This window comes from Anser anser, assembly GCF_964211835.1.
Source record: "Anser anser genome assembly, chromosome: 1".
NCBI lineage: Eukaryota > Metazoa > Chordata > Aves > Anseriformes > Anatidae > Anser > Anser anser.
In genome coordinates, this window is record NC_139720.1 from 39,474,499 (window position 1) to 39,500,996 (window position 26,498).

The window sequence follows — 26,498 nt, forward strand, 5'->3', positions numbered from 1 at the left end:
AGTATCTCCACACCTACAATTATACTTCCATTGCAGGATGGAGATATAACTAGAATATCTTAAATGTTAGCAAAAGTAGGTAGAGATACTCAACGAACAGTTTTTTTCACCAGATACGTAACCCACCAATTTATTACCTTGTAGCCAAATGCCACCAAGACATTGTCGATCCAGGTGTGCTTCCAAGGAAGGAGTCTGCTCAGAATCCTACTAAGCTGATCAGATGACTGATGCGCTCATCCCTCAGCTGAATTGTTCCGTGACATAAATTTTGGTGGTCAGACTTATTTATTCCAATAAATCAGAAATGTTGTTGCTTTACAATTCTGAATGACAGATCATGGGACGTGAACTCAATTGACCTGCTAAGGAGAATGGCACCCAGTCAGGGTCTGACCAGCTTCCAAGGGGCAGATGCAGGTACTCATTCCAGAGCCTTGTGGACGTGAACTTGTCCCAGAGATACAGTGATGGGCAACTCAAGAAATAGTTTATTTTTTTTTCCCTTCTATTAGAAAATTAATTCAGTTCTGCCTTATTAAATAATTTGAGTAATATAATCTGTCTCAATGGTTTCCAAAGCTTTGAGATGGTCTTTACAAACCAAAGGAAAACCAAAAACAGTCAATGTGCAAAATTGCTAGAAAAGAGCAAAAGAACAGAGGCCCAGACCAGGTGGTTGTCAGGAACACACTGAAACCAGCTTCTGCAAGGAAGAGATTTTTATTTTGTGACGCTTTTCTTCCTTCACTGACCGTTTACCTGCTTCTGGGAGGAAGCTTTATGTGATTGCTGCCCCTTTATGGCACATAGTTTCTATCTGTCCTCCTCACTAGAGGCCAGAGTCTCTCTGAGTGAAGGGCTCCCGCATTTTATTCACCATCTAAGTGTGTATTTCAGAAGGAAAAAGTTATGTAGAGAGTTGCAGCTTCCTTGGATTTTGAATGCTACAACTGTGATAGCAACTGCAGTGACAATGAAGAGTTTTAAGTATCTTAAGGCCACATCAGGGACATAAGTTCCTTCCTCAAATTAGAAAATGATGAGGAAAAGACAGCCAGGATGGCCTCTGCTATTTCTCATTGGATTTTTTTCTCAACATGTTGTTATTCTTCAGACTCTTAGGACTGGAAAATAATGATTAATCCTTCCGAAGATTTTAATCCCAGGCTCCAGGTGATAATTACAGATCATTTTCAAGGCTGGGCAAGATTTTTGGTGACATTTACAATCAAAAGTTGGGGGTGGGAGGGGAGGAGGGAGAGAGAATGTAATGAATGCTTCCCAATTAGACAGAAATACACTCAGTTTTTCACTGTCCACATAATATTAACCTTGGGCTTTGTGGAATTGGATCCAGGCATACAGTTGGACACTGTATACATACAGGACTGTATCATAGAAAAATAACTGTAAAGGGCTTTGTGCTCTGTTGTGCTCTTCAGGTAAGTGGACACTTCCACCTCCTCTTTTCACTTTGGAGCTTGTTTTTGATCTACCTCACACTCTGCTCACCCAGCCCATACTTCACCAGCCTCTCTAGGTATACGGCATACTAACTACCGTGACATACCCATAGAAGATCGATGAGGTCGTCCCACCCACCACCACCCACGTTCCTGTGATTCTAGCTTCCGTACAGACACCTAGCTTGGGATGAAACGTGAAAGCAGTGGAGTGGCTAGTAATTCCTCATGGCTTGGACTGGCATACGCTTCATTGGGTTAGAAACTGGCTGGATAGCTGGGCCCAAAGAGTTGTGGTGAATGGAGTTAAATCCAGTTGGAAGCCGGTCACTAGTGGAGTCCCCCAGGGCTCAGTACTGGGGCCAGTCCTCTTCAATATCTTTATGGATGAGGGGATTGAGTGCACCCTCAGTAAGTTTGCAGATGACACCAAGTTAGGTGCGTGTGTTGATCTGCTCGAGGGAAGGAAGGCTCTGCAGGAGGATCTGGGTAGGCTGGAGCGATGGGCTGAGGCCAACTGTATGAGGTTCAACAAGGCCAAGTGCCGGGTCCCACACCTGGGGCGCAACAACCCCAAGCAGAGCTACAGGCTGGGAGTTGAGTGGCTGGAAAGCTGCCTGGCCGAGAAGGACCTGGGAGTACTGGTTGACAGGCAGCTGAATATGAGCCAGCAGTGTGCCCAGGTGGCCAAGAAGGCCAACAGCATCCTGGCTTGTATAAGAAGCAGCGTGGCCAGCAGGTCTAGGGAGGTGATTGTGCCCCTGTACTCGGCTCTGGTGAGGCCGTACCTCGAGTACTGTGTTCAGTTTTGGGCCCCTCGCTACAAGAAGGACATGGAGGTGCTCGAGAGAGTCCAGAGAAGGGCAACGAAGCTGGTGAGGGGTCTGGAGAACAAGTCTTACGAGGAGCGGCTGAGGGAGCTGGGGTTGTTCAGCCTGGAGAAGAGGAGGCTCAGGGGCGACCTTATCGCTCTCTATAGGTACCTTAAAGGAGGCTGTAGAGAGGTGGGGGTTGGTCTATTCTCCCACATGACTGCTGACAGGACTAGGGGGAACGGTCTAAAGTTGCGCCAGGGGAGGTTTAGGTTGGATATTAGGAAGAACTTCTTTACTGAAAGGGTTGTTAGGCATTGGAATGGGCTGCCCAGGGAAGTGGTTGAGTCACCATCCCTGGAGGTTTTTAAAAGACGTTTAGATGTAGAGCTTAGTGATATGGTTTAGTGGAGGACTTGTTAGTATTAGGTCAGAGGTTGGACCAGGTGATCTTGGAGGTCTCTTCCAACCTAGATGATTCTGTGATGTGGGGAGTTAACCTTGTTAGGCAGCTCATTTCCCCTCCCATTCCCAGAGGGATGGGAAAGAGGAAAGGAATAATAAAAGCAAGAAAACTTGTGGGTTGAGGTAATAAAATGTTTAATAAGTGAAGAAGAAGAGAGAAAGAAAACAAACCATGTGATGCAAAGAGAATCACTACCTCCCATGAGTAGACTGATGTACCACCAGTACCCAGGAAAATGATGGGTAACCTTCCTAAACCCCCTCTTTTCCCTTTTAATTGCTGAGCATGGCATTATATGGCACGGATTACCTCTGGTTAGTTTGGGTCACCTAACTAGTTGTGTTCCCTCCCAAACTCATACAAAACCGCCAGTATATTCACCGAGAAATGGAAGGTCTTGATGCTGTATAAAACACTGTTTATCCATAACTAAAGCATTACTGTGTTATCAGCATTGATTTGGTCAGAAATCTAAAACAGCACCATACAAGCTGCTCCGAAAAGAATTGACTCCAGCCCAGCCCTGTACAAGTGGGCAGGTTGACAGATATGAGAAATATGGTTCTGGAGTCTTTAATATCAATTATCAGCATCTAGTTAAAAATACAGGTCAGATTCTGATGCATAGCTGTACCAACTCTTACAGCCTCAATGTAAGTAAAAATAAGAAAAATATATATATAAAGGTACTGTGCTATTGTCAGTATGGATAAACAGCAGAAAGTGTGTTTTAATAGGGTAAAAAATGCTATTCTTTATATCACTATATTATTGTTATTTTTGCATTTGGATATAACTCAACCAGGAAAAATTGTGGGAAAAAAAAATCATGAGTTAAGCCAAGGCTTTGTTTTCCCTCCCTCCACTCCTTGCTTAAGGCTTGTAATCTGGGTAGAAAATACAAAAAGCTTGTTATTGTCTTCACAGTATGTCCCAGAGGTATGAAAAGGGTAAGATAAAGTGACCCAGGAATCTACCATCAAAGCCCAGAATGCAATTCATGTAGGAATAGCATTAACTCAGTACTACAAGCAGACGTATAAACCAGCTAGGTATAATTACATGAACAATGACAGCAATTCAAAGTCCAGATGCTGCTGCAAAATGACTTGCTAGCTGTGGAGACCAACAGCTTTAACTCCTAACATTCAATTGCTAATGAGCCAGAGGATCACAGATAGATGCTTCTTACTGACATCCGATGTGGAAGAGGGCTTAATTACTGCTCTGTTGTGTTTGGTAAGTTTTATTGCAAGACCTCTGCCGGGACACACTAAGCTATAAAACAGTGAAGTGATGCTGATGCGTTCTGGACATAAGGTTAGTTATCTCACCTAAAGATAAGGAAATGGCCAGCTCATGGAGCAGAAATCACTACCAAGTCTTTGCTTCTCTTGTGCTATGAGACACATCAGTTGTCTTGAGACTTGCAGTAGTTTGGCCTGCACCATTAATTGCTGTCATAGCCTCTGAGCAGTTTGTTCACAACCTTGGACTCAATGGGCCATGCTGCAAGGAAACCAAGGAGAAATAGTGTATATACGTATGTACGTGTACACACACGGGCACGTATAATACAGGCTGGGCAACAAGGATGCCATGCTCACAGATACGGAGTCGAGCACTTCCTCTTGCAGATTCATTCCCAAACCAGCTGTCCATGTGCTGTTGGCTGAGGGAACCACACTCAGTTGTGTGTACAGCCATCTTCATCACTAGGTGACCTGCTCTGACGAGGTGCAGTCTACTAAGTAGGGATTTGCATTACCCACCCCCATTCTGCACCCAACTGATGCCAATGCCAAATGTTCAGAGCCAATAAACCCACGCCACAGTTATCCACGACTAGTGTTCAACAGTTAGGTGCTAGGGAGCACCAAGATTTACAGGAGGTAGTAGGCATTCATTTTGCATTTCATTTTGTGCCCATTACCTCTTATCCTGCCACTGGGCACCACAGAAGAGACTAGCTCCTTTCTCTTGGTACCCTCCTTTTGTACATGTTGACAAGATCCCCCCGAGCCTCCTCTTCTCCAGGCTGAACAGGCCCAGCTCTCTCAGCCTCTCCTCACAGGTTAGGAGCTCCAGGCCCTTCACCATCTTGGTTGCCCTGCATTGGACTCTCACTGGTATGTCCACGTCTCTCTCCTTCACTTGGGGGATAGTGGGGAGGGCAAAACTGTACGCAGCACTTCAGGTGTGATGTGAATAGAAGGGTCACCTCTCATGACCTGCTGGCAATCCTTTGCCTAATGCAGTCAAAAATACCATGAGCCTTCTTAGCAGCAAGGGCACGTTGCTGACTCATGTTCAACTTGGTGCCTGCTAGGACTCCTCGGCCCCTTTTCTGCCAAGCTGCTTTCCAACTGGGTGGCCCCCAAGAGTGCACTGGTACCTGGGGTTGTTCCTCCCCAGATGCAGGACTCTGCACTTCTTCTTGGACTTCAAGAGATCCTAGTTAGCCCACCTCTTCAGCCTGCCATGGTGCTTGCAGATGGAAGCACAACCCCTGGTGTGTCAGCCACTCCCCCCATTTTGTCTCATGTGCAAACTGTCTAGCTCATCTGTTAAACAGCATTTTTGTCTGTTTAATTTGTTAACTAACAGAACACCACAATAGGGAAAGGACTCAGTTTTGACTGGAGACTTGACCATATTAAGTTTTTCTGTTTTTACCATTTCACCTCTTCTGCTGTTTAATCACAATACAAGTATTGCACCCATTTATGTGTTGTAAAGAAAGTGTTTGCCATTAGAGTTTGAAAAAAAAAAAAAGGGCAATGTGTATAAGCCAACATTTACGCTACTTACAGGCTTTTTAATAAAAGTTAAATACTGTGTTTTATAGTCTTTCTTCATTCTGAGCTGTATTACAAATTTGAAGAAGTCAGATACTACTGTACTGCAACGAAGAATGGACTTGGGTCAGCTTTTTGATAGTGGTTGTGTAGTCTGTAAGAAAGTTTGACCATTGAACTGGGTGTTTGAAGTTTAAATAATTCACGTTTAAATAACAAAATTATCTAAAAAGACTTAAAACATATCATCCTCCCTTCCCCAAGATGAAAAAAGGTATTTACCACTTTCCTCCTTTAAGAGAGCTACTTCATGTGTAACTTTATATATAGCAAGAGTTTTGAAAATTCCTAGAAGTTATGTCACAAACCACTACTTTCACAAAGGTTAAGACCACTTGTTCATTGTCCTCATGGCATCTGTATAATTCATCTATGCAAGAAGTATCACAACCCTCTTACGATTTTGCATAGATGAAAAAGCAGATAGAAAGCCAACCCAAGGTCAACGGTCCCATAACTAGTTCAGTAGATGGGCATCATCTGCCACGTACACACTGACTGGGGAAAGAGGGCCTCATTTTATTAAAGCTGAAAATGACATAATATAAAATGCACTTTCCCTTAGCAACATGGCATTCTTGAAAGGAACGGTCACTATGGAACAAATAGATGTGTACCTGAGGCAAGAGGAAGAAAAAAAAAGTCATAGATGTAGTTTTTGTATATCCACAATCGGTAGCTCAACCACATTTGCTTACCCTTTGATCAAAAGAAGAAGGACAAAATATATATGTGTTTTGTTTTGTTTTTTTAATAAGGTCAGCTTATATTGAAAATCTCTGTAAAAACAACTAATGCTGCAAGGTAGTACCAATACAAAACAGATCAATATTAACTTTAAACTGTTAAACTTTATTATAAATTAAAATTTCTTTACAAAAATTGCACATAATTGACCACTCTTAGGTTCTGATGCACTGGCATTTGCAATAGTTTCTTTAATCTTCAAGTTTAATAGTCTCTGCCGTGAGTCCAATGCAGAAAAGGGCAGTAAGCAACCCTCTTAGAGCCTTCAAGTGCAAGAAGCATACTTGTGGCCACGGCAGTTACACTTTCCTTAAGAGCGGCTGCTTTTGTTTTAAATCCTGTAATGAAAAAGTCTCAAAAAAGGTTTAAAAAAGGAAAAACCCAAAGTGGACTACTTGCTTTTTACTGTAAACACAGCCCATTAAATTAACCCCAAACACAGATCTCTCAGGCATCAGTGAGAGTGTCAAGTGAATCAGGAACAGCAAAACAAAGAAAACAGAAAATAAAAGGAAAACATGAAAAAATAATGTCTGTCATTTTGATTAACTATACTTACGTACATGATGTTATGAGAATCTGGCAGGGCCCAGAAGCGAGGCCAGACAGCGAGTTCATTTTTCCAGAGAGGAGGGTCATGTTAATTGTTTCCAGGTTCAAGGAAAGCAGACTGGAGACTTGATATGCTCAGCAATACTCATCTGCCTTACGCAGATCTTAGGCACAGATCAGCCTGAAGAATCATTCAACTGATTTTGGCATTTAACAGGACTTATGGCTGACTGCACCCAGTGTTCAGTGATTCTTGCTTTCTGTTCTGCAAGTGTTTAAATTTAAAAGCTCATCTAGGCTGACTCCAACCTCTTGGCACTTGGAAACTAGTTTTCTCAGGTTATCAGTTTTACCTCCTCCTGATGCTTCAAACAAGAGTTGCTGTAAGAGATGGGGAAGCAGATATAAGATTTAGCCAGAGCTTGAGCATCACCACATCTAAGGATATGGGATATGCAGAAAATTTATATGAAACCTCAAACTGAATCATAAGGAGAAAACATTACATCTTTCCACAGTGTTGCACATAGAGGTAACTTATGAAGAGCTCTCTGATATAAATGATGGACCTGTAAAATAAAAACAAATATTAAGTCAGTACCATGTTGTGAGATCAAAATGAGTGATATGAAGCACAAAAGTCAGTTGCAGTAAATTTTTAGATCAGTTTTTAATAGCTTCAAATTCAAGCATTATTGCCACTAATGAAAGAAAAGGCAAGTTTGTGTCTGACCTTAATTCTAACCCCTGTATGCACGTGATTGATTACATGAGGACATTTTTCTTCAAAAGATTTTTGCCTTATTCATTGCACAGGATAGAACATGCACAGGGAATGCAGCAGCTTATTCAGTAACTTTCACTTGTATACAACTCCAAGGTCTTTCTTATTATTGCATACAATCCCGACCCTGCAATGAAAACCACTGTTTCCTAGCCCTTTTTTTTCTATGACATCTATCTGTGCTTTAATGACCGGTATGTCTTTGCAACTACAGCAATTTCCATTTTATCTCTGCATTATACTTTTTGGTTCTCCTTTTCCAAGCATCTACTCAAGCCTCCTTCAATTACTGTTATCTAAACTACGAGCTCCAATCAAGAAGTAATTGGTGTAGGGGTTTGTTGGCATTTTAAATTGTGGAACATTTGTATAATCTCTTAGCAATCCTTTAAATGATCTGCTGAAGGAAGCAAGTGACAGGTTCTCCAGGGATGATATATCCAGCATCTCAATCATAATTCAAACAACATCCTACTTGTTAACTAGAAGTTCCAGTTATCTGCAATATTTTACATACGCCTGAATTCTAATTGGTTCATATTCTTTAAAGGCTCTTTTCTCAATTAATTATAAATATATTTTTCCAATTTTAAAACCAAATAATGCAGGGATCTTGTAAGTCCGCAGTCTCACTATAGGGAGTGCCTTAAAATGCAGTCCATCTAATACAATGACTGAAGCAGGGATCTGTGACTAATTAGAGATTACACCAAATGACCAACACAGAGACAGAATTAAGGTTGAATACACAGCCATGTCTTTGATGTCTCCTGACTGAACTATTTGATCTTACAAACTAAATAACTGTCTACTTAGGGGTGTTCTTTTTTAAAGACTCACGGAAACAGTAAAAAAGGAAAAAAAAGATTTCATATGTGAATCTAACATATGAATCAGTTAAAATTTTAGTACTGTTTCAAAAGAAAGTCTACTGACAGAAGAGAAGGATGCTGAGAACCAGTCACTGCAAGAATGACGTGTAATAAGATACAGCAGAGAAGCAGCTCAGAAATGCCACAAACGAGTGGTGAGTAACAAGCTCATGTCTTCATGATCCCCCTAATACACAGCATCTCTCCACAAGCAGAATATTCTGACTGACAGCAACAATACCAGGAAGACCCATTCTGTTTGAACTGAGAAGTGATTCATTCCGTTGCTGTGCCAAAAAACCTCTTGTATTTGCGTACAGCAGGATAAAAATACATCCCCACACACCCACACACATTAAGTAGCAATGAGTAAGCTTATTATTTTTGGAGAAAAAGAAATGATAGCTTTGGGGTGTAAGTGGGGCATGGGAAATCATTCAAATTCTCTACACGCATTTGCCTGGCAGAAAAACCCTTCCAACTGATTGCAAAGGCAGGTAGTCATTAGTTATCTTCCGGCACAACAGTATTTTTTCCCCTCTACTGCATTTTAAGTGCTAGCCATCTCCTCCAGGTTAAACAAAAAATAAAAGGAAGGGAGGTGGGGGAATATAGACTTCCCTGTACAGGAAAGATACAAATAGTATGCAGAAGTACTAAAAATATAATCCTTTCTACCTTGATTGACAAAGATCTTTCTCACACTTGAAGCAAATGCTTCAGTGTTTGCACAGAGAATATTTCAACTATCCAGAATTCTTGGGTTTAAGAAATGACCATTTCTTTGGATAAAGTGAAAGAATGAAAAAATTTTGCAATTTTTCATTTTAGTAAGGTGTGTTGACTTACTTCTCTTTGTCCCATTAGAAAGCATTCGGCAGCAATGGCTCTGAGAAAAAGAAACACACAAAAATATTTATTCTTGAATGATTTTAAATGCCATAATTGGCAGAATACTGACTGTGCAATGGAATTACAAATTCCTTGAGAAGAAACTAACTTCCAATGATGTTAATCTACAGTGAAAAGATAAAAATAACTGTTTTTTAAAAACAACCTTACATGAGCAAGACATTTCAGTGGTTCCCCATTATGAACAAACACTGAAGAAAAAGATCAGTTCAGCATCACTGGATAATGGAGATTACTGCTATTGTGATATATAAAGGGGAGGGTAGAGAGGGGAGACAGAAGTCAATAGTTGAATTAAAAAGGCAACTTGTAAATATATCATTCATCTTTATCTGTATAATATCAATTCACATAAGTTTCCCCAAGAGGGAAATTCCGTTTTTCATTTTAAAGATGTGACAGTACCTCTGTTGTAACAAAGTTACTGCTTAAATAATAAAATAATGAAAGAGACTTCCAGCACAAGCCCAATTTGAAGGACATTTCAGATTTACCTTTGTGATGTAAACCTTATAAACAAAAGCAATATCTATGAAAACAGATGTATGACTGTTGCATTACATTTTCCAGATGGCCAGGCATGTTGGGATATTATATGTAAACATCTTGGCTTGCAGTTTCAGAATTTGAACATTGCTCTCCTCCCAGTATCGCAGAAGCAGTCTGTAAAAGGCATTCATGAGAAAGGAACACTGCTCTAATCACTGGGAGCAGAAAAGCAATGCAAAGATACATACACATTATACAAAATATATTACACCTAATCTCAACCAAGAGTTGCGGGTAGGAAAAAGAGGGAAGACACCACACAATATTGATTGAACATGCTCTTGAAACAAAAAAGAAGTTAAAGTACACCGTCAGAGAGTAACTACATAGCGTGAAATCGCGGAGAAAATATGATCTTGGCACATTACAAGATCTGTTTTTAGCATGTGTGAGGTAACTGTATATTTGAAGGAAGGCTAATTAGTTTCGCAGTCACATGGCTACAAGATACTTTGCAGACAGTTCTGCTCACCCATTTCCTGCAGTATCAACATTGCCTAAGGAAGCTGTAAGCTCCACCTAGACAAAATTGTAACTTGACTTAAAACGGAGCCATTCACCTTCCTGTGCTCACAGAAGGTGTGTGTCATTCTCCCTGCATCCCCCAACCCGTGGCCAACCATACATTTTTTTCAAGTCTGGCTTTGAAATCTTTGGAGTCCCTGTTGATGACGAACAGTAAGTGTTCGTGGTCTTTTCAAACACTTACTCAGTACAATGTTCCTGAGTTCACTGCAACTGAATATGCTAAAATACGGATTCTCTAATACTGGATGAGTACGTTCTGAAATACTGTATAAGAGTCGGTGCGATGTTTACTCTAACTGCTCTTGTTTCCCTTGAGATTTTTTCAGAATTAAGGATTGGCTGTCTTCACTAAATAAATATCAAACCTTCAGGTAGCACTGTTAAATACCGATGCATCCATTTTATTTTGCTCCATGTTGAAACTATACTTTTAACAGATATTAAGTAACAATAAGATTTTTAATATAATATCTAACATTTCTCTACACACTTGAAATTTACATTTGTAAACATATACAACATGGACATATTTATTAATAGTTCCTGTGTAATTATAACCTATCTGTAGATAAAACAGAACCCTTTCAAATACTAGAAAAAGATTGAGATGATATCAAAAGGCACAATGTGCCTCAAGCAACATGCAACAAGAGGAAGAGTTTTATTTTTGTATTAGAAATCAAATCATGTGCATCTTGTACAGAAAACAGTAGTGGTATTAACCAGCTGTTCCTCTTGGTTACAGGTGTTTTTACATACCTCAGTGCAAGTCCAGGATTAGCAGGCATAGTAGAACAAAACCTTTCCAAGGTTTTGGAATGTTGAGATTTTGGAATGCAGCTCAAATAAAAAAGAATTACCTGCAAAATTTGAATTATAAATATTAATCTACTTTATCTAATTTTGCTAAGAATAATGGGATGACAAAACTATGAACACTCTGACTGAAGTGAGTTACCACCTATAAACCTTATCAACGACAAACTTTATACCTCTGGGGTACAAAAATCAATTCATTTAAGAAATAAATCAACATACTGTTGCTAATACCACAGATTTCCTGCCTGTATTTAGTGAATAAAAAGAAATGCACTGGATATTAGCAAAATGGGACCCAGGAGTTTCACAGAGAGAATAAAGCTTGACAGATTAAAGCTTACAGAAGGGCTCAACTCGATCTTGCTCTTACTTTTCTACTCTATTTCCTCTGTTTCTCAAGCACTATAATTTTTGTGATCAAAACTGACAGCTTCAATACTGTTTCCATCACCCAGCAGTACAGCTCTGCTGACTCTTCTTGCTCAACTATCTCTTCTCTCTCCTTTCTAGTTTCTTTTTACCAAAGAAATAGTAGTTTGCCATTAAGAGCTGTATTCACACAGTATCAAGACATGCAATTTATTTATTTACATTAAAGTCTCTCTTAGCCTTACACACTTTTTATTCAGAAAGTCACTGCCACGTGTTTTTCTGCTTGGAACACTACTCTCCTCAAATATCTCTTTCTACTAATTCCTAGCTCTCAGTGTACATATGCTACTGATGCTCTCACACTGTTATTTTGACAAGTAAATTACAGATACTTGTTAAAAGGATATCAGTCTTTTTGTTTAATTAAAACTGTCCCCAGAAACATTTTTACCTTGTTATGAAACTCGTAATTGGTCCAATAATCAGCAGCACTAAAAGGAATTGGGTATCGTGTGGGGACTGTAATCAGACATCTATTCACTAGGTCAGTAAAAAGCTTGAATTCTTGAACTTTGTTGTTGGATCCAACAACTTTGCTATTGATAAAAACAAGGTAACTGGAAAAAAAGAAAAGAAAAAAATGGTTCTGGTAGCTTCCACTTAATAATTTTGAGATTAAATTACTTTTGTCTCAAGAACTTACTCCAGCCAGATGTTCTGAACAATTTCCTGCTGCATCACTGCACCAAGAGCTGCTTCGTAGGCATCCAGTGCTTCACTAATACTCGTGTGAAGAGACTGGCACAAACTGTTTATATTAAAAGTTTAAAAATATGATATGTTATATACACAGTGTATACTCTTCTATATTAAGGGTAAGAAACAAAGAACTTCCATGAGAAGCACGAAAGGAGTTTTCAGTTTAGCAGCAAAATGGACTAACTTTAACAGTCAATGTATTACAATGAGCAAATCTCAACTGCACATAAGTAAGAAATAATACAGAAACTGTGCGATTTAAAATGCAATTCTTGACTGAAATAGAAACATTATCCACTGTCTTCTCTTGTAACGCATGCATTGGCTTCTCTCTTTTATTAATCCTTATTCTAAGGATGCTCTGACTGCTACAGAATGGAGACAAGTCTTGAGCTTCCACTTGGAAAGCACCAGAAGAATAAATTTCAAAGTTGTATTAAAAGAGACTACTTGAGAAATGACATGAAACTCTCACAACAAAATTAAGTGTTTGAAACATGCTGATTATGTCAGAGGGAAAAAAAAGAAAAATAGTCAAAACAAAACTAAAACCATCTCCTCAAAGAAACATGTAGTCAGAACAATACACAGGACCTCAAACACAGGAGACATTTTTTGCCTCAGATTCAGTTATCAATCCTCATTTCAAGGTGTAAATTAACAACAAAAGCCAAGATTTCTAGTAAGTCATAAGAGAAAAAAGCATGAAGACTAAAGAAATGCGAAATAGGGTAGGGTTGTTTCAGCTACCTTTCTACAGAACCCTACTGACTAGAGCAACATAATCACAGTGCCTGATTCTAGTCCAGTTTTCTCCAAGAACTGTCAACTATTTACTAGTTTTGCTCAAAATATATATGTGCATACATACATGTGCGCACATGACAGACGTCTATACTTTCTATATATAGATATAGATGAATGATGTTTCTGGACAAAACATTGTTCCTTGATCTTTTGAGGCTCTAGTAATTTCAGATTATTTTCACCTGGTAAAAGTCAACTTTTATGTCTTTTGCCAGCTGCACCTATAAAGAGGAAAAATACATAGGCCCAAATCCCTAAGCACTTACCGTGTAGCAAAACCAAACCAACAAAACTACTCTTTGAAATGAATTTTGAAAGTTGTGTTAGAAGTAATTTAGGCACATATTTCTAAAGCACTCATTTTTCCTCTAGGACCAAGTGCCTAAGCTCAAATTCTCCTGTGGTTTAAGTTAAGGTCACTAATGACGAAACAGTGACCTCAAGTGTCTTTCTAACAATACTTCCACTGTGTAAGTACTAAAATCTAGTAAGTAAAATATATATATACATACACTTAATTGGAATTCATAGACAATACCGTAAGCTAACATTGAGATAACTTAATCTAAACCTTAGGCGTTATCTTGAAATGAAACACGTTTTACCTGTTTAGAAGTTGACCATCAATTAAAAACTGAAAGTGTCGGAGTTCTGAGCAATCCTTAGTCGTCACCTGAAGCATCGTATTTGCCCCTTTACTTGAAAAACCAAATAGCTACTTATGGAGTCGGCATAAAACTTGCATAAAACTGTCTATGCTTTGCAGCAGCCAGTTAGTTTCTCTGAGGACTGGCAGATCATTTATTGAAAGAACCTCAAGTGACACATGCTTGGGCAAATAATGAGTGTTCTGCAATTGAAAACTCAATTTACTAAGACCTACTAGCGGTTTTTCTCAGAAATGCTGTAAAAAGCCTCACCAGTATATCTGCCACAAATATGGGATTTGCTGGTTTACAACATCATCTGTAAGGTGTTCTTTATAGAGAGGTGCTGTAAATTCAATTGGCATTGGAAAATTCAGAAGATATCTAAAAGAGAAAAAGTAATAGTAACGGAGAATATCCTTCTAACATTGAAGATTCCTCCACGAACATAAAAGTTTAAAAATTCAATTAATGGAATGTATTAAGAACTCACCTACTTTTCTTAGAGATTAGTTTAACTCTATCCAGATAGAGATTTATATAGAGAGCATTACATAAAAAATAGAGATGGTTTATACACAAAGTGGTTTACAGTATTAGGCTCTAGGTTAAATATCTCAGACACCACCACCCACCCAGCCTCTCATAAAATACTTCAAAACCTATGATACAATTATCTACCTATAGACACCTACACTGCATTGCCAGCACTACACTCAATGTAAAGAAACACAAGCAGGAATAAAACCTAACAACCTGGAGATAAAAAAGATTTCAAGGTCTCATCTGCATAAGATTTAGCAAAGAAGGTCTTCCTTTGAAGGCCCTGAAAGGCAGTTAGCTTTGACAGACTTCCTGAAGTTTTGAAATATGCAAGGTTCACTATAACCAATTCGGTGCCTAAAATTCAGGTGGAATTTCAGCAGACTGATTACCAAGCTGTGCCTTTTCAGCAATAATCTGTTGATTAAAAGCGTGCTGGACCTCTGGATTGAGGTCTTTTACAACTGCCTAAATAACAAGTTTAAGGTATGCAGTTTTAAGTTCCAAACTTCGGGGGAAAAAAAAGCTTCAGCATACATGCATCATGTTCCCTTTTCCCCACATCCACAAATTAAACTTGCTAGCTGTTTCACCTTTAAATTCTTATGCTTTTACAATTTAGTATAAAAAACAAACAACTATAATGCTTAGAAAACACCAAATCATAGTTGACTGAAGTCTTAGCAAAACCTGCCAATCTAATAGCAGAATTCTAGACTGTTTTGTTTTTCAAGAAAATGCCAATATTACCAAAATTTTAACAGAAAATAATATTATAGACATACCTTAACAGATCCATGGGATCATGCTGTTGGTAGGTATTCTCAAAGAAAGCTCCCACAAAATCTTGTAACAGTGGAAGAACACTGGCTGACCTTTCCTGTTTGTTTTTTTAAATAAAAAATACATCAGACATCAACCTGAAGATGACAAGAACAATTTAAGCACAATAAATAACTAGCAGTGTCTATCTCTGTAATGCTCCTTTGCCTTCATTCTCTCAAGAATGAAATCTAATTGGGACAGTCAGTAGGTAGCAGAAAGAATGAAAACATACTACAGAGTTTACTGTTGCTGTCTAATGTTCTTGCATAAGGAGATGAACAGTGCATTAGAATGGACAATTGAGCTACAGATTTAGCACTGTATACAATTCCTTTGGTTACATTAAGTCTCGTCACTAATCTTGCCAATTCTATATTAAAGTAGAGCTACACATTGCAAAAAATATTAAGACCAACAAAAAGAGTTTTGGGATGTGGTATTACCTGTGAAATAAGGAATTTACACAACTGATAAAAGATCTCTGCATTCTGAGGATTCTTCTCAAATGCTCCAATCCACACTTGGTAGGCACTATCACTCTGCTGCATCTGCACATACAAGGTGGCCATACTCTCCAAGAGTGGGCAGTTGTTAGGGCAGAGCTCCAATAAAGATCTACAAAGTTCTGCAGCAGATTCCCACCTTAAATAAAAGTAACAGTTAAGTTTTCAAGGACACACAGTTGAGTTAAAAATGTCTAATTAAAAATGTCTTGAAACTACTTACCTTTCAAGAAGCTTCAACAAAGCTATCATGTTTCTGTAGAGTGGAAAGCAGACGGCTATTCTTTTGTCACCCTCAAGGCTCTCATCAGTACATGTTTTGACCGCATCTTCAAAACGACAATAAAATGAAGACCTTAGACCTCAAGTAATGTCAAAGTTATTCAAAACTTTTAACAAAAAATGTAATTTAACAACCACAAAAATACAGAAGCATACAAAGTTTTCCAAGACAATGACAAAAGTCTTTCAAGTGTCATCCCTCATTCATTTAAAACAACAAAACAAGACTGCAAAAAAAACAAAACCAAAAAACACAAACCCGCTAAAGAGGAAAGAACCTACCAACAAAGTGTTAAAGCTACATTACACATGGTAGCTTATCACCGTCTATTTAAAACTACACTCCCGTATATACAGGATTGCTGCTGAAATCAGTTCTACCGAGACAAAAGCTAACATGTGCTAATTCTCTTTTTATGTTGAGAAGAAATATACAGTTACCCAATAGTGAATACCACACTATGTCCAGACTACATCCACTCCTACAGGTTATGCTTGAATATTTATTTGCACACTGCATTACCGTCTGCAGCATAGTTACGTTCTCACTGGCAATTCAATATTGGTGCAGCTAACACTAAGTACTGACATACAAACAACGCTAATATAAAGTCTCCCTCTGGCAGCACCACCAATCAATTCAATTTCTTCTAGTATCTTCATGAGATCTTTAAAAAAGTTACTCAGTTTAAGTAAACTCCTAATGCAGACAAACACGCACTTTGCTCTGCCTCTTAAGGAAGCACACTAATCTTCCATGAAAGTAGCTTCCCAACAGACATCCCATTGGGAATGAGGGGAAGAAGAGAGGGAATGACCACAGAAGTTTGGCTTCATGCTTTCTTCACCCTCCAAAAATAAGCAATGCCATACTATCACAAGCCACTGCTCTCTATCCTGATAGAACATCATAGTTAGGGAAAAAAGCTATGGCTCTGAACAATACATGAAAAATTGTGTGTGTTAAGTACCCAAAACACAGACTTTCCTCACTCTTCCGTCCAAATCAGGATGAAATATTCACTGGATTAATCCCAATGGCTTAATATAGCAATATCACACTGCCACACCGCAATATCACACTGCCACGAAATTCCAGAAGTATAACAACATTTCTTGATTTGTAAGAAGTGAGTAATGCAGTGAACAGTTTACTTCCTTAATCTTACCTTCAAACATAGCTAACAGCGTATCAGGATCAGTCTTCACATCTTGAACTGTTTGCCATGGTATTAAAAATGGTTCTTTGTTCATTATCCTTGAAGGACCGACATTAGCTGGATCATAGAATTTGACTGGGAGAATGCCGAATTCAATTAAATGTATGTAAGCCAGCCAAGCCAAGCAACGATCACTTACAGTAAGGCGTTCTGATATTATCTTTTCATTTGCTGATTTTAAGGCATTCTGTAAAGATCAGAAGAAATACATTATATATTTTAAATATAAAATCTTTAAGATCTAAGAATGAGAAGAGGAAACAGGAAGAGTAGTTTTAATGTTCTCAAAACTTTTCCACAGAAAAGACAGGAAATAATTCATGCTATCAATCATGATTAAATTTGGCTTTGAATGAATTTTTGACTATATTTAAGTAATACACAGCTACATAATTTCTAGTAATAGTTTTAGGAAAAACTGCTAAGATTGTTATTTTGAAAGGGAAACAAAGATAGATGTTGAAACCATGCATCTCCCAACATTTGTCTGCTTAATTCTGTGACAATTACATCCAGTTACATACAAATTATTTACTACCTCTGGAGACAACTCATCTGTGAGTTGGATACTGCTTGCTATACCCTATTAAGAGCCTTGTGTGGTTTTTGTTTTGTTTTTATAAGTTTTAGTTATACAGCTACTAAGTCACAGCTTTTCAAGACTCCTGAAAGCATTAGCATCTCTAGAGACATCGGTTAGGAAAATCTGAAGCAGTATCCTGCATCTCAGAAACGTTTCCAATACCTTTTTTTAAAGTCACATCAAAAACTAGAAAAGCCCATTTAAATTGGCAGATCCCAAATAAAATCATTAGAACAAGCAATTAGACAGTCTAAACACAACTGCTCCTAAAACAGAACAGACTCTCATGGCTAGAGATATGCCAACTTTTTTCTGGACAAAAGCAGCACAACCAAAGAATGTGCTTTCAAGGGAGTCAAAGTACTTGCAAATTTAGGCAAAATTCTACAAGATACTTATGGAATACGAGGTAAAAGCTAAACTTTCCAAAATGTTTTGCTTATTCACCCTTTAAAATATTTACATTAGAAATTTTTCTTTCATGTTTTCAAAGAGAAGTATTACTACTCAATTTGAAATAACATTTATACTTAGAAATCATCTCTTATTAAATGTGGTTAAGAAACGTCTCCCTGAGATAGTCTTTCCAACTACACATTACAGGTGAATATTAAAAACGGTTTGGTTTTGTCATGATGCTTTGGGTAAAGGAAGACAACCCATGTTCTTCCCTCATATAGTCTGGATTTTCATTTCAGTTTGATGCATACTTTTTCCCATTCTTTTTGTTCATTCAGTCAAACATTCATAGTTTAATTAATCAGTACTGCTGTGTTTAGAATAGCTGTTGGAGAAAGTCAACACAGCATTACAATTTTCTATTTAAACTGGAGCTAGAAAAAAAAACATTACAGACTTACACGACACAACCAAGAAAAATATTTTAAGGTGCAGCAAGCCACAGGTGCCACCTGCTGGCAGGAATGAAAAACTTGCAGTTGAAATAGCAGCTCCAACTTTTAGTGGAAGCTGATGTTCAGCACTCACCATCACCCACCATTTCTATGGACTACAGAACAGTAACAGGATCCTCAAGTCTCTCTACAGTCACAATAAAAGCCTGAGATACGATTTTGGAGTTCACAGTATCACTAACGTGTCACTAATGTATCAAGTTCTGGAGCAGGAACAGTAATGCAAAATAACACCACACAACGTTCTTCCAAAAAGTTACTGATTTGATCATTTCTGTAACAACAAGAAACATCTGAGTACCTGAGGCAATACATTACTCACAGGACTGCTCGACTGCTTACCAGAAATCAAGAAGTAAAGCAATTCCTTGGGAAGTATTGAGGTTTAGCCCTCCCTTGCTAATAAACTTTGGGTATTAGCAACCCAAGCAACAAAAAACAAGTAACAAAAAAAAAACAAAGGCATACCCAAATTTTACAATGACGTATTTTAAAATAGAATTCCCTGGGAGATTCCTTCAGCAAATAAAAGGAATGGATCTTTTGAAGATGACACTAGGATTCACAAGCATGAGAAAGATGAAGGTACGAAGTCAAATTCTAGGGTGATAACTTGGAAGTTACCTGCAGCAGAACGAGAGCATTCTGATGTCTTCCTGTAAACAGGCTTAAGTGAACTCTGTACAGGAGAGTCTCCAGAAGCTGGAAGGACAAGAGATTGGGATTTTCTTCTCCCTCTGTCACTTCCATTAGGAACTGTAGCATCCTCCCACATACGTAGTCTTTTCCATCAAAGGAATTCTCCAAATTCAAAAACTAGAGACAAATAATTCATATTTAAAAAATCAAAATACTTGCAAAAGCTTCAAGGTAAAGTTTTAAATCACATGAATCATACACTTTGAATAATGTCTTCTACCACCTTATGAATCAAACCTTCCTCCCCACACATTGAATCTTCACACTAATCCACACAAAACACTTAATGTTAAAGAACAACTTTCTGCATCTTTGTGACTATTTAAATTTTGCAAGCTTAAGAAAAAAATTAAACATCTTGATTTTAAATAACTGATCATTTCTAGAGGAAAGCATGATTTCTACAGATATCCTGCAAACAGAACTTTGAATCACTTCATTTTCTGAGCAGTGTTGCAGAGGTTTTAAATAAACTAACACTACATCTTTTTCAAGTCAAACTTTTCCTTTCACACTGTCCCTAATATACACATTTTCTACAGTAGAAAAAGCATACCTACACCAACACTTGACGTATACTTTTTTTTTTAATCTTTTACTTACTGTCCACCAGATTTGATAGGATGGGGCATATTCCACTGCTGTTTCACACATTTCCTGTATCTCCTCCTTTGTTCCTCTTTTTGAGAACAGTCTGAGGTAATGACACCAAATTTCTGAATTTTCTTTGTTGTTCTCAAGAGCTCGAGACAAAACATTTAAAGTAGAGTCCAAACACTCAGATGATGAGCTGTGAAAATTTAAAATAAATAAGCAACAGACCTACTTTTCTTTTTTTTAGTATTAGGACTCAAATCAATATAAAATAGGAAAGTGGATGCTTATAATTAGAATGGAAGTTACAGTCAGCTTTTTTTCTTTAGAGATGTGTTGTCCTTTCCTATTATGAAGCTTTCCATGTTTCAGCAAGTTTTCATTCTTCAAAGGTTATTACATGAAGTTATTGGACTGCATGGAAAAATCAGTTTTCCCAAGAAAACAAGCCAGTTTAACTAAGAATTGGTACGATTTATCCAGAAGCTGAAGTTCCAAGCTTCAATCATACAAAGGTATTCACTTCATAAGGGCTCAAACTTGAAAAGAAATTTCAAGGCTAAAAGTTGGAACATTTCTGTTACATATTTTACTTTGTATGTCAGCAAAGACAGTGTTTATTTCAGGTTTCTTTGCATGTCATAAAATCAACTTTTTTTTGTGGCTTAGAGGTAAATTTTACTTTGAGATGACTGGTATCATCTCATGATAATTAAGTAATACAAGATTAGCTTAAATAAGCGAGTAAATTGCAAACCACAGAGCTAACCTTCAATTTATAAACAAAGCTCTGTAAAACCACAGAAAGCTTTTGAGACCACTTTTATTCTAAGAACATCTTTAGAAATTAATTTGCATAGACATTTATGAGAGGAAGAACACATGTTCCAAAGTAAAACTAAAACAATTAATTATGTACAAGACTCAAATCTTCTTCCCCTGTACTCCTCCTCTTAGCAGAGTACATTATGAAAAGCCCAGAACCACTGCCATCCACAAAACCACTCAGTTAAGTGTAATACCAAGGTGGTCTTGGGGAGGATGTGCTCCGAAAAAAGATTCATCCTCTTCCATTAGGCCCCACCCCCCCGTTTGTGTTTTTTTGGTCTTTTTCCAACTAAGTTTATATTTTAGAAAGCAATCTCCTCAGTCAGCCACGTGCTGGTAGTATTTTCTTTGTGCACTGGCCTCTCCATGCTTCGGGTAGTATTTTGTTACTATTACATAGTAATTCAAACAGCTTACAGCATACTTTTCCTCCATTCTAGTGTTCGAGCAGTTATTAATACACCTAAAATCATCTATAACATTTTCCATTATCTGTTTACACGTTACTTTTTAGAACAGCTACTCCTCTCCACTCCCTTTCCTCCCTCCAACAGCTGGTCTCCCCACAACTCCTCTGCCTGAAGCTAGCACCTCACTATTTAGATCATTCTGTAGAATGAAACCATTGTAACAGAATTCGTGCTGAAATCAGCTGATTGCCAATAAAAAGTGTCATACTCTGCAGAGTAATTTGAGGAAAAAAGCTAGAGAAACTCAGAAACCCAAGAGAAAAATTATGAAGAAACTGAGTGTTCAACTGGACAATTTCTACAGGGATAAAACCATATAGCAGAAGTGTTCATGCAATAAATCTTTCTGACCGATGTCACTTCAAACATTATTCTAACCATTTTTACTCTGAAGAGGAGAAACTGATGTGATCTTACCTGTCCCCTACTTTAACACTGGAAGTACAGCATTCCACTGTAATCTCGGGAATACATTAGGCTGTGCACTTTTCAAACAATTATTTCTCCCACTCTGCCTTCCACCAACTTCCGTACTGAATCAGAACCTACCTAAAGATCAACTGTCATTGTAATTTATTACACACCATACCGCATACAGTAGGAAGTCTATTTTTTCAACCTGCTTTTATGTAATAAATTTGTGGATTTGCTGAAGAAAGTTCTTCAGCAACAGAAAGGAAACTTAATTATAGTAGTGTGGGTAAAGCACAAAAGCAAATCTACAATCTAAAAAGCAGACTTACCCTTCATTTTGATTCAAATATTTGTATGCAAGTTTAATCCAAAGCTGTACATCACAGGGGTTTTCTTGGACGCTTGCCTCCAAGTTGGAAATATCATCGGTCTCACTTGTAAAGTATCGGATATCATCTGGAGTCACCACAGCATCAAGAGCTGGAACTCTTTTTTTATGTTCTGTAGGGTGGGCTGCAAACGGAAACAAAAAAACACTTATCTTTTCAAAACAGAAGTGACTTGTCACATTAGAATTCATATAAGGAGTGACATTTATATACTTCAAATACAGCCATCGACAAGAGCAAGATATCGTTATTTCAGCATTTTTAACATGTAAAACTAACATGTAGAAAACTGGTCAAAATTTTGTATGTGAAGGTAAGAAATGAACAGCAGTAAAGGTTGCTTTGGTTTGATGTTTAAGAGGATCCTTTTTTTTTTTTCTCCCCCCAATGACCTCACTACCAAAGGTTAATTCTATACATTTAAGATAAAACAAAGTTTCACTTTTTTTTATAGTTCTAAGGAAAAAAATCTAACTTGGTCCTTTGGTAAAGCTGTAACATTATAGATAAATTGCTCACTTTCAAAAACAGGTAGAGGCCCTATTTACACTTCCAATCTCAGATTATACTAGTTATTTGTTTTGTCTCCAGTATGACAAATTAAGGTCAAACTTTACTCAAAATTATGCAAAATAATGTTTGCAAACAGGAAGTATGAGGAAGTCAACTACAGAAAACATTGGTTTTCTTCAGAACCACTTTAAGAATTAAACGTTGGGAAGAGGTTCATAGGTATTTTTCCACTGTTTTTTAAATGGATGCCACACTTCTGGATTACCATATTTAATAGGTCCAACAGACTGTTCCTCCTCACTGCTGCTACTATCTAACAGAGGTTTTCTCCAGTACTTCGGTCTCCATTTCCTTTTATCTTTCCATGTTGTAAATGGAGGTGCTGTAAACAAACAGAATTGTAGAAGTTATTTTACTTTTCTGTACTTCAGATTAAAATGTCCTTAAAGATGAAGATTATAGATGTATACGTGTTGCACTTGCAAAATTTTTAAGTTTCAACAGCATTTAAAATCTGTTGTTCTCAACCACATAAGTCACATTTTCAAACTGGACTCCAAAACTATTGTACTAGGTTCTTAAAACAAACTGTCATTTTTAATCTACCATGAGCTTAATTAACAAACTGAGACAAAAAAAGGTCTTTGTTTAGAAAGTCATTAAGGTACCTATAGAATTTAAAAAGTTTATATTGTGTTTATCGAGGAGGTTACTTACTGTGACTTTTACTCTCATTGACATTGCTAGCCAGAAGAACAGCCATCTGATCCACTGACATACGGTCTCTATTTATACCAAAAAGTTTTTCAACATATTTTTCTGAAACAAGAGCATTCGTATCTTAGGTAAACACAAATGAAAATAGATAAGCAACTTAAGAGCAATTTAACACAACCTGTGATGAATTCATGAAGTATGACTGCTTCAAGAGATAAGGTAATTTAACACACTGGAGCACAAATCAAAAACTGAACAAGTTCTCGTGTTCAACTCGCCTATATTGCAACAGCGTTATCTTAGAATTCCAGCTCCACTGAAACAGACCAGTCCAGTAGTTACAAAAAAGTAGTAAGGAAGTAGGGCAAGATTTTATCCCTAAGCCTGCCCCCACCCTCTGAGCCCCAGCAGTCCTTTGAGTGAAGCATTCCACAAATCAATATGGTTTTTCCCTCTCTGTAAAGACACTAAGGTAACCCACTCCTGAGTGCTGAATTGGACAATTAAAGAAACATTTTTTCCCCATACAGCAATATCTTGCATGCTACTTTACATCAAAGTACTTGCTCCCAAAGCTTTAATGAAAGCCATTCCCTTCAGAAATAAATCTTTAAATGCAAAAGTAAGCAAAAGATTCTTAAAAACCTGTGGCAGTGCTGATTTCCTCATCGGTGCTTTTTTCTGAACAACCGATCAGTTCTAAATTGTAAGACAGAATATCCTGAAACAGCTGTTTTCGGCTCAGAGTGCAATCTTTCATGTGCTGCCTAAAATAAACAAATAAGCAATTAAAATACTTATCATAGCAACAATTTAATAAGGCCCATAACTAGAAAGTTGTTTTTAGTACACACTCAGGTAATGCATAAAGAAACCGATACCCATGTAAAACAATATAGTCTGCTTTGAAATTTCCATTAAATGTTTCTGGGCCTTCTCTAAACATAAGCCTACATCAGTAACTTAACCCTAGTCTTCATTATTTCAGTACAGCCTTGCTCATTAGAATAAGCCTCTACACACTCATTTAGAACTTTCTGGTTCAAACAGGTTAGTTACAAGAATTAGTTGTAACCGTGTTTGAAGTATTCAAAGTATGGTTTGATGATAATAGCTACAAAGTGATCTGAAAGCTTTCTGCCACCAAAAAGGGCAAAGAAGAGCTGAAGTGCACTCCTGTAATATTTTTCTAGTGGTTAGAAGTTTCCAAGGTGAGTGTATTCATGACTAATTCATATCCATTTCTTCTACCAACTTTTTAAAATATACTGTGCAACATCATTTAAGAAACTATTTTTAGTATTATTTAACACCAGGCTTCAAAAAAGCAGAATAATTTATTCTGCTTATTATTAGCCAGTATTTTCCTAGCAAACCAGAATTCCACTACAACAGTATTTTCTTACAAACTCATTTAATACTTGTTATAAGCTTTATGTCCATTAACATCGCAATACATTTCTACTGTGCTTAACATTACCAATCACTACCCAAAACTTCATGATGGTTTGACGTTATTCAGAAGCTATAAAGAGAAGCCCTGTCTAAATTACAGGCAACCAAAGGGTGAAATACTTCCTAACAGTCTATACTGCTTTTTTTTTTAAAAAAAAAAGAAAACATGTATCTAAAAAGCCTCCTTTCTTCATGGCTTAGATACAAGATTTTTATTTTTATTTTTTACTGCCAGCCAAGTACCTGAAATAGGGTATTTAAACGTAATTTTTTGTAGAACTTGTCCATAGGATCATAAGTTCAGACCTTTTGAAGAAATGAAAACCATCCCTATTTCCATCTTGAATCAGACATCTAGAACAAATTTAGTTCAAATAAAATCAAAATAAAGAACTCACCACTGACAGTCATCATCATTACATGTGCCTGTTAAATCAAAGCGGCAGAAACACTGTTTTGGCTCAATCATATTGCTATAGGTTACTGAACTGAGGTACAATTTTTCCTTGGTTCGGAAATACGGACTAAACCTAAAATAAAATAGCAAATTATTGTGATAAAGCATACAAACTAAGACATTAATTTTATTCAACAAAACATATCTGAAAAAAATCACTTTTTCAGTGCTAAATCTAATATTTCCAAAACCCTACTTACTACTTAACCATAAACATTGCTAACCTGTAATATATGAAGGAGGTGGAAAACAGTGGGAATGAACAAAAGAGCACTTCTAAACTGCTTCTAATATTCTCCTCTCCTTTACATGCAGAATGTAATTCACATAAAGCCATGAAATGTAGTAATCACACAGCATGGAAAACAAATTACTGAAATTAAACTTCGGTTTGGTTCTAGAAAAACTTTACCCTTGCTCTAATGAGTATTAGATCAATGTCAAATACCAGTACAAAGAGAACCATTAAAAGATTAACTTGAAAAAAATCACAACAGATTTTTAGAATTTGTGGACAAAAAAAGCCGGAGTTGAGTAGACTAAAGCTTGTTTTAAATCCGTACATTAAAATCTATGTCAACTTTGGGAGTCCTAGCTCTCTAAGGAATCCGTACATCTACATCAAGATAAAATGAATACGCCTGTAAAAATACCATCTTCCCTCTTTTACTACTTTACAGTGGAGGGGGAAAAAAAACCTGAAGCACGTGATAGGACTCAACTGCTCCAACTGAAATTCCAGATCTTGTTTTCTAAAAGTTACTAACTACGGACCTTTTTTTCAGTCAAAAGACAGATGCGTCAAAATGATCACACTTGCAGGTGCCTATTTTAAATCAAGACAAATCACTGTGGTCATTCCTCCTTTCACTGACAAGAAACAAAAACACGAGTGGCTCAATCTTAACATAGACAATCTAAATGCTACACAAATTTAAGGACTGCATAATTGAAGTATTCTACTGTGAATTTTAGATCACTTCAAATTGCATACAAAAGTCCTCTTTTCTAATGTTTGACTACTGTTGTTAACATAACCAAATTCAAAAATAATCCAGTTACAGGGAACACTGGGCAATAAAACCAGCATAATGCAAAAGAGGGACACCTGCTTAACAGAACAAGTTTCTAAAATCATTAAG

General features: G+C 37.3%; 1 protein-coding gene across 4 annotated transcripts in view; it reads right to left on the reverse strand.

Annotated features, from left to right (window-relative positions):
- Positions 1-6,433: 6,433 nt before the first annotated feature.
- Positions 6,434-26,498, reverse strand: part of ZFC3H1 (zinc finger C3H1-type containing) — a 39,457-nt gene continuing 19,392 nt past the window's right edge. For 2 of the 4 annotated variants that reach the window (XM_083827038.1, XM_083827037.1), the window contains exons 17-35: positions 25,298-25,429; positions 24,090-24,211; positions 23,445-23,546; positions 22,993-23,109; positions 22,155-22,338; positions 20,123-20,309; positions 19,445-19,636; positions 17,273-17,510; positions 16,045-16,150; positions 15,762-15,960; positions 15,279-15,373; positions 14,224-14,334; positions 12,441-12,545; positions 12,189-12,354; positions 11,306-11,406; positions 10,031-10,132; positions 9,407-9,446; positions 7,408-7,470; positions 6,434-7,282 (exon numbers count right to left, since the gene is read on the reverse strand). In XM_083827038.1, coding sequence (XP_083683164.1) covers positions 7,145-7,282; positions 7,408-7,470; positions 9,407-9,446; positions 10,031-10,132; positions 11,306-11,406; positions 12,189-12,354; positions 12,441-12,545; positions 14,224-14,334; positions 15,279-15,373; positions 15,762-15,960; positions 16,045-16,150; positions 17,273-17,510; positions 19,445-19,636; positions 20,123-20,309; positions 22,155-22,338; positions 22,993-23,109; positions 23,445-23,546; positions 24,090-24,211; positions 25,298-25,429 — 2,500 coding nt within the window. In that variant the 3' untranslated portion in view covers positions 6,434-7,144. Of the gene's footprint in view, positions 7,283-7,376; positions 7,471-9,406; positions 9,447-9,963; positions 10,133-11,305; positions 11,407-12,188; positions 12,355-12,440; positions 12,546-14,223; positions 14,335-15,278; positions 15,374-15,761; positions 15,961-16,044; positions 16,151-17,272; positions 17,511-19,444; positions 19,637-20,122; positions 20,310-22,154; positions 22,339-22,992; positions 23,110-23,444; positions 23,547-24,089; positions 24,212-25,297; positions 25,430-26,498 lie in introns of those variants that run through there. The other 2 variants (XM_083827039.1, XR_014580772.1) reach the window with 2 other exon arrangements.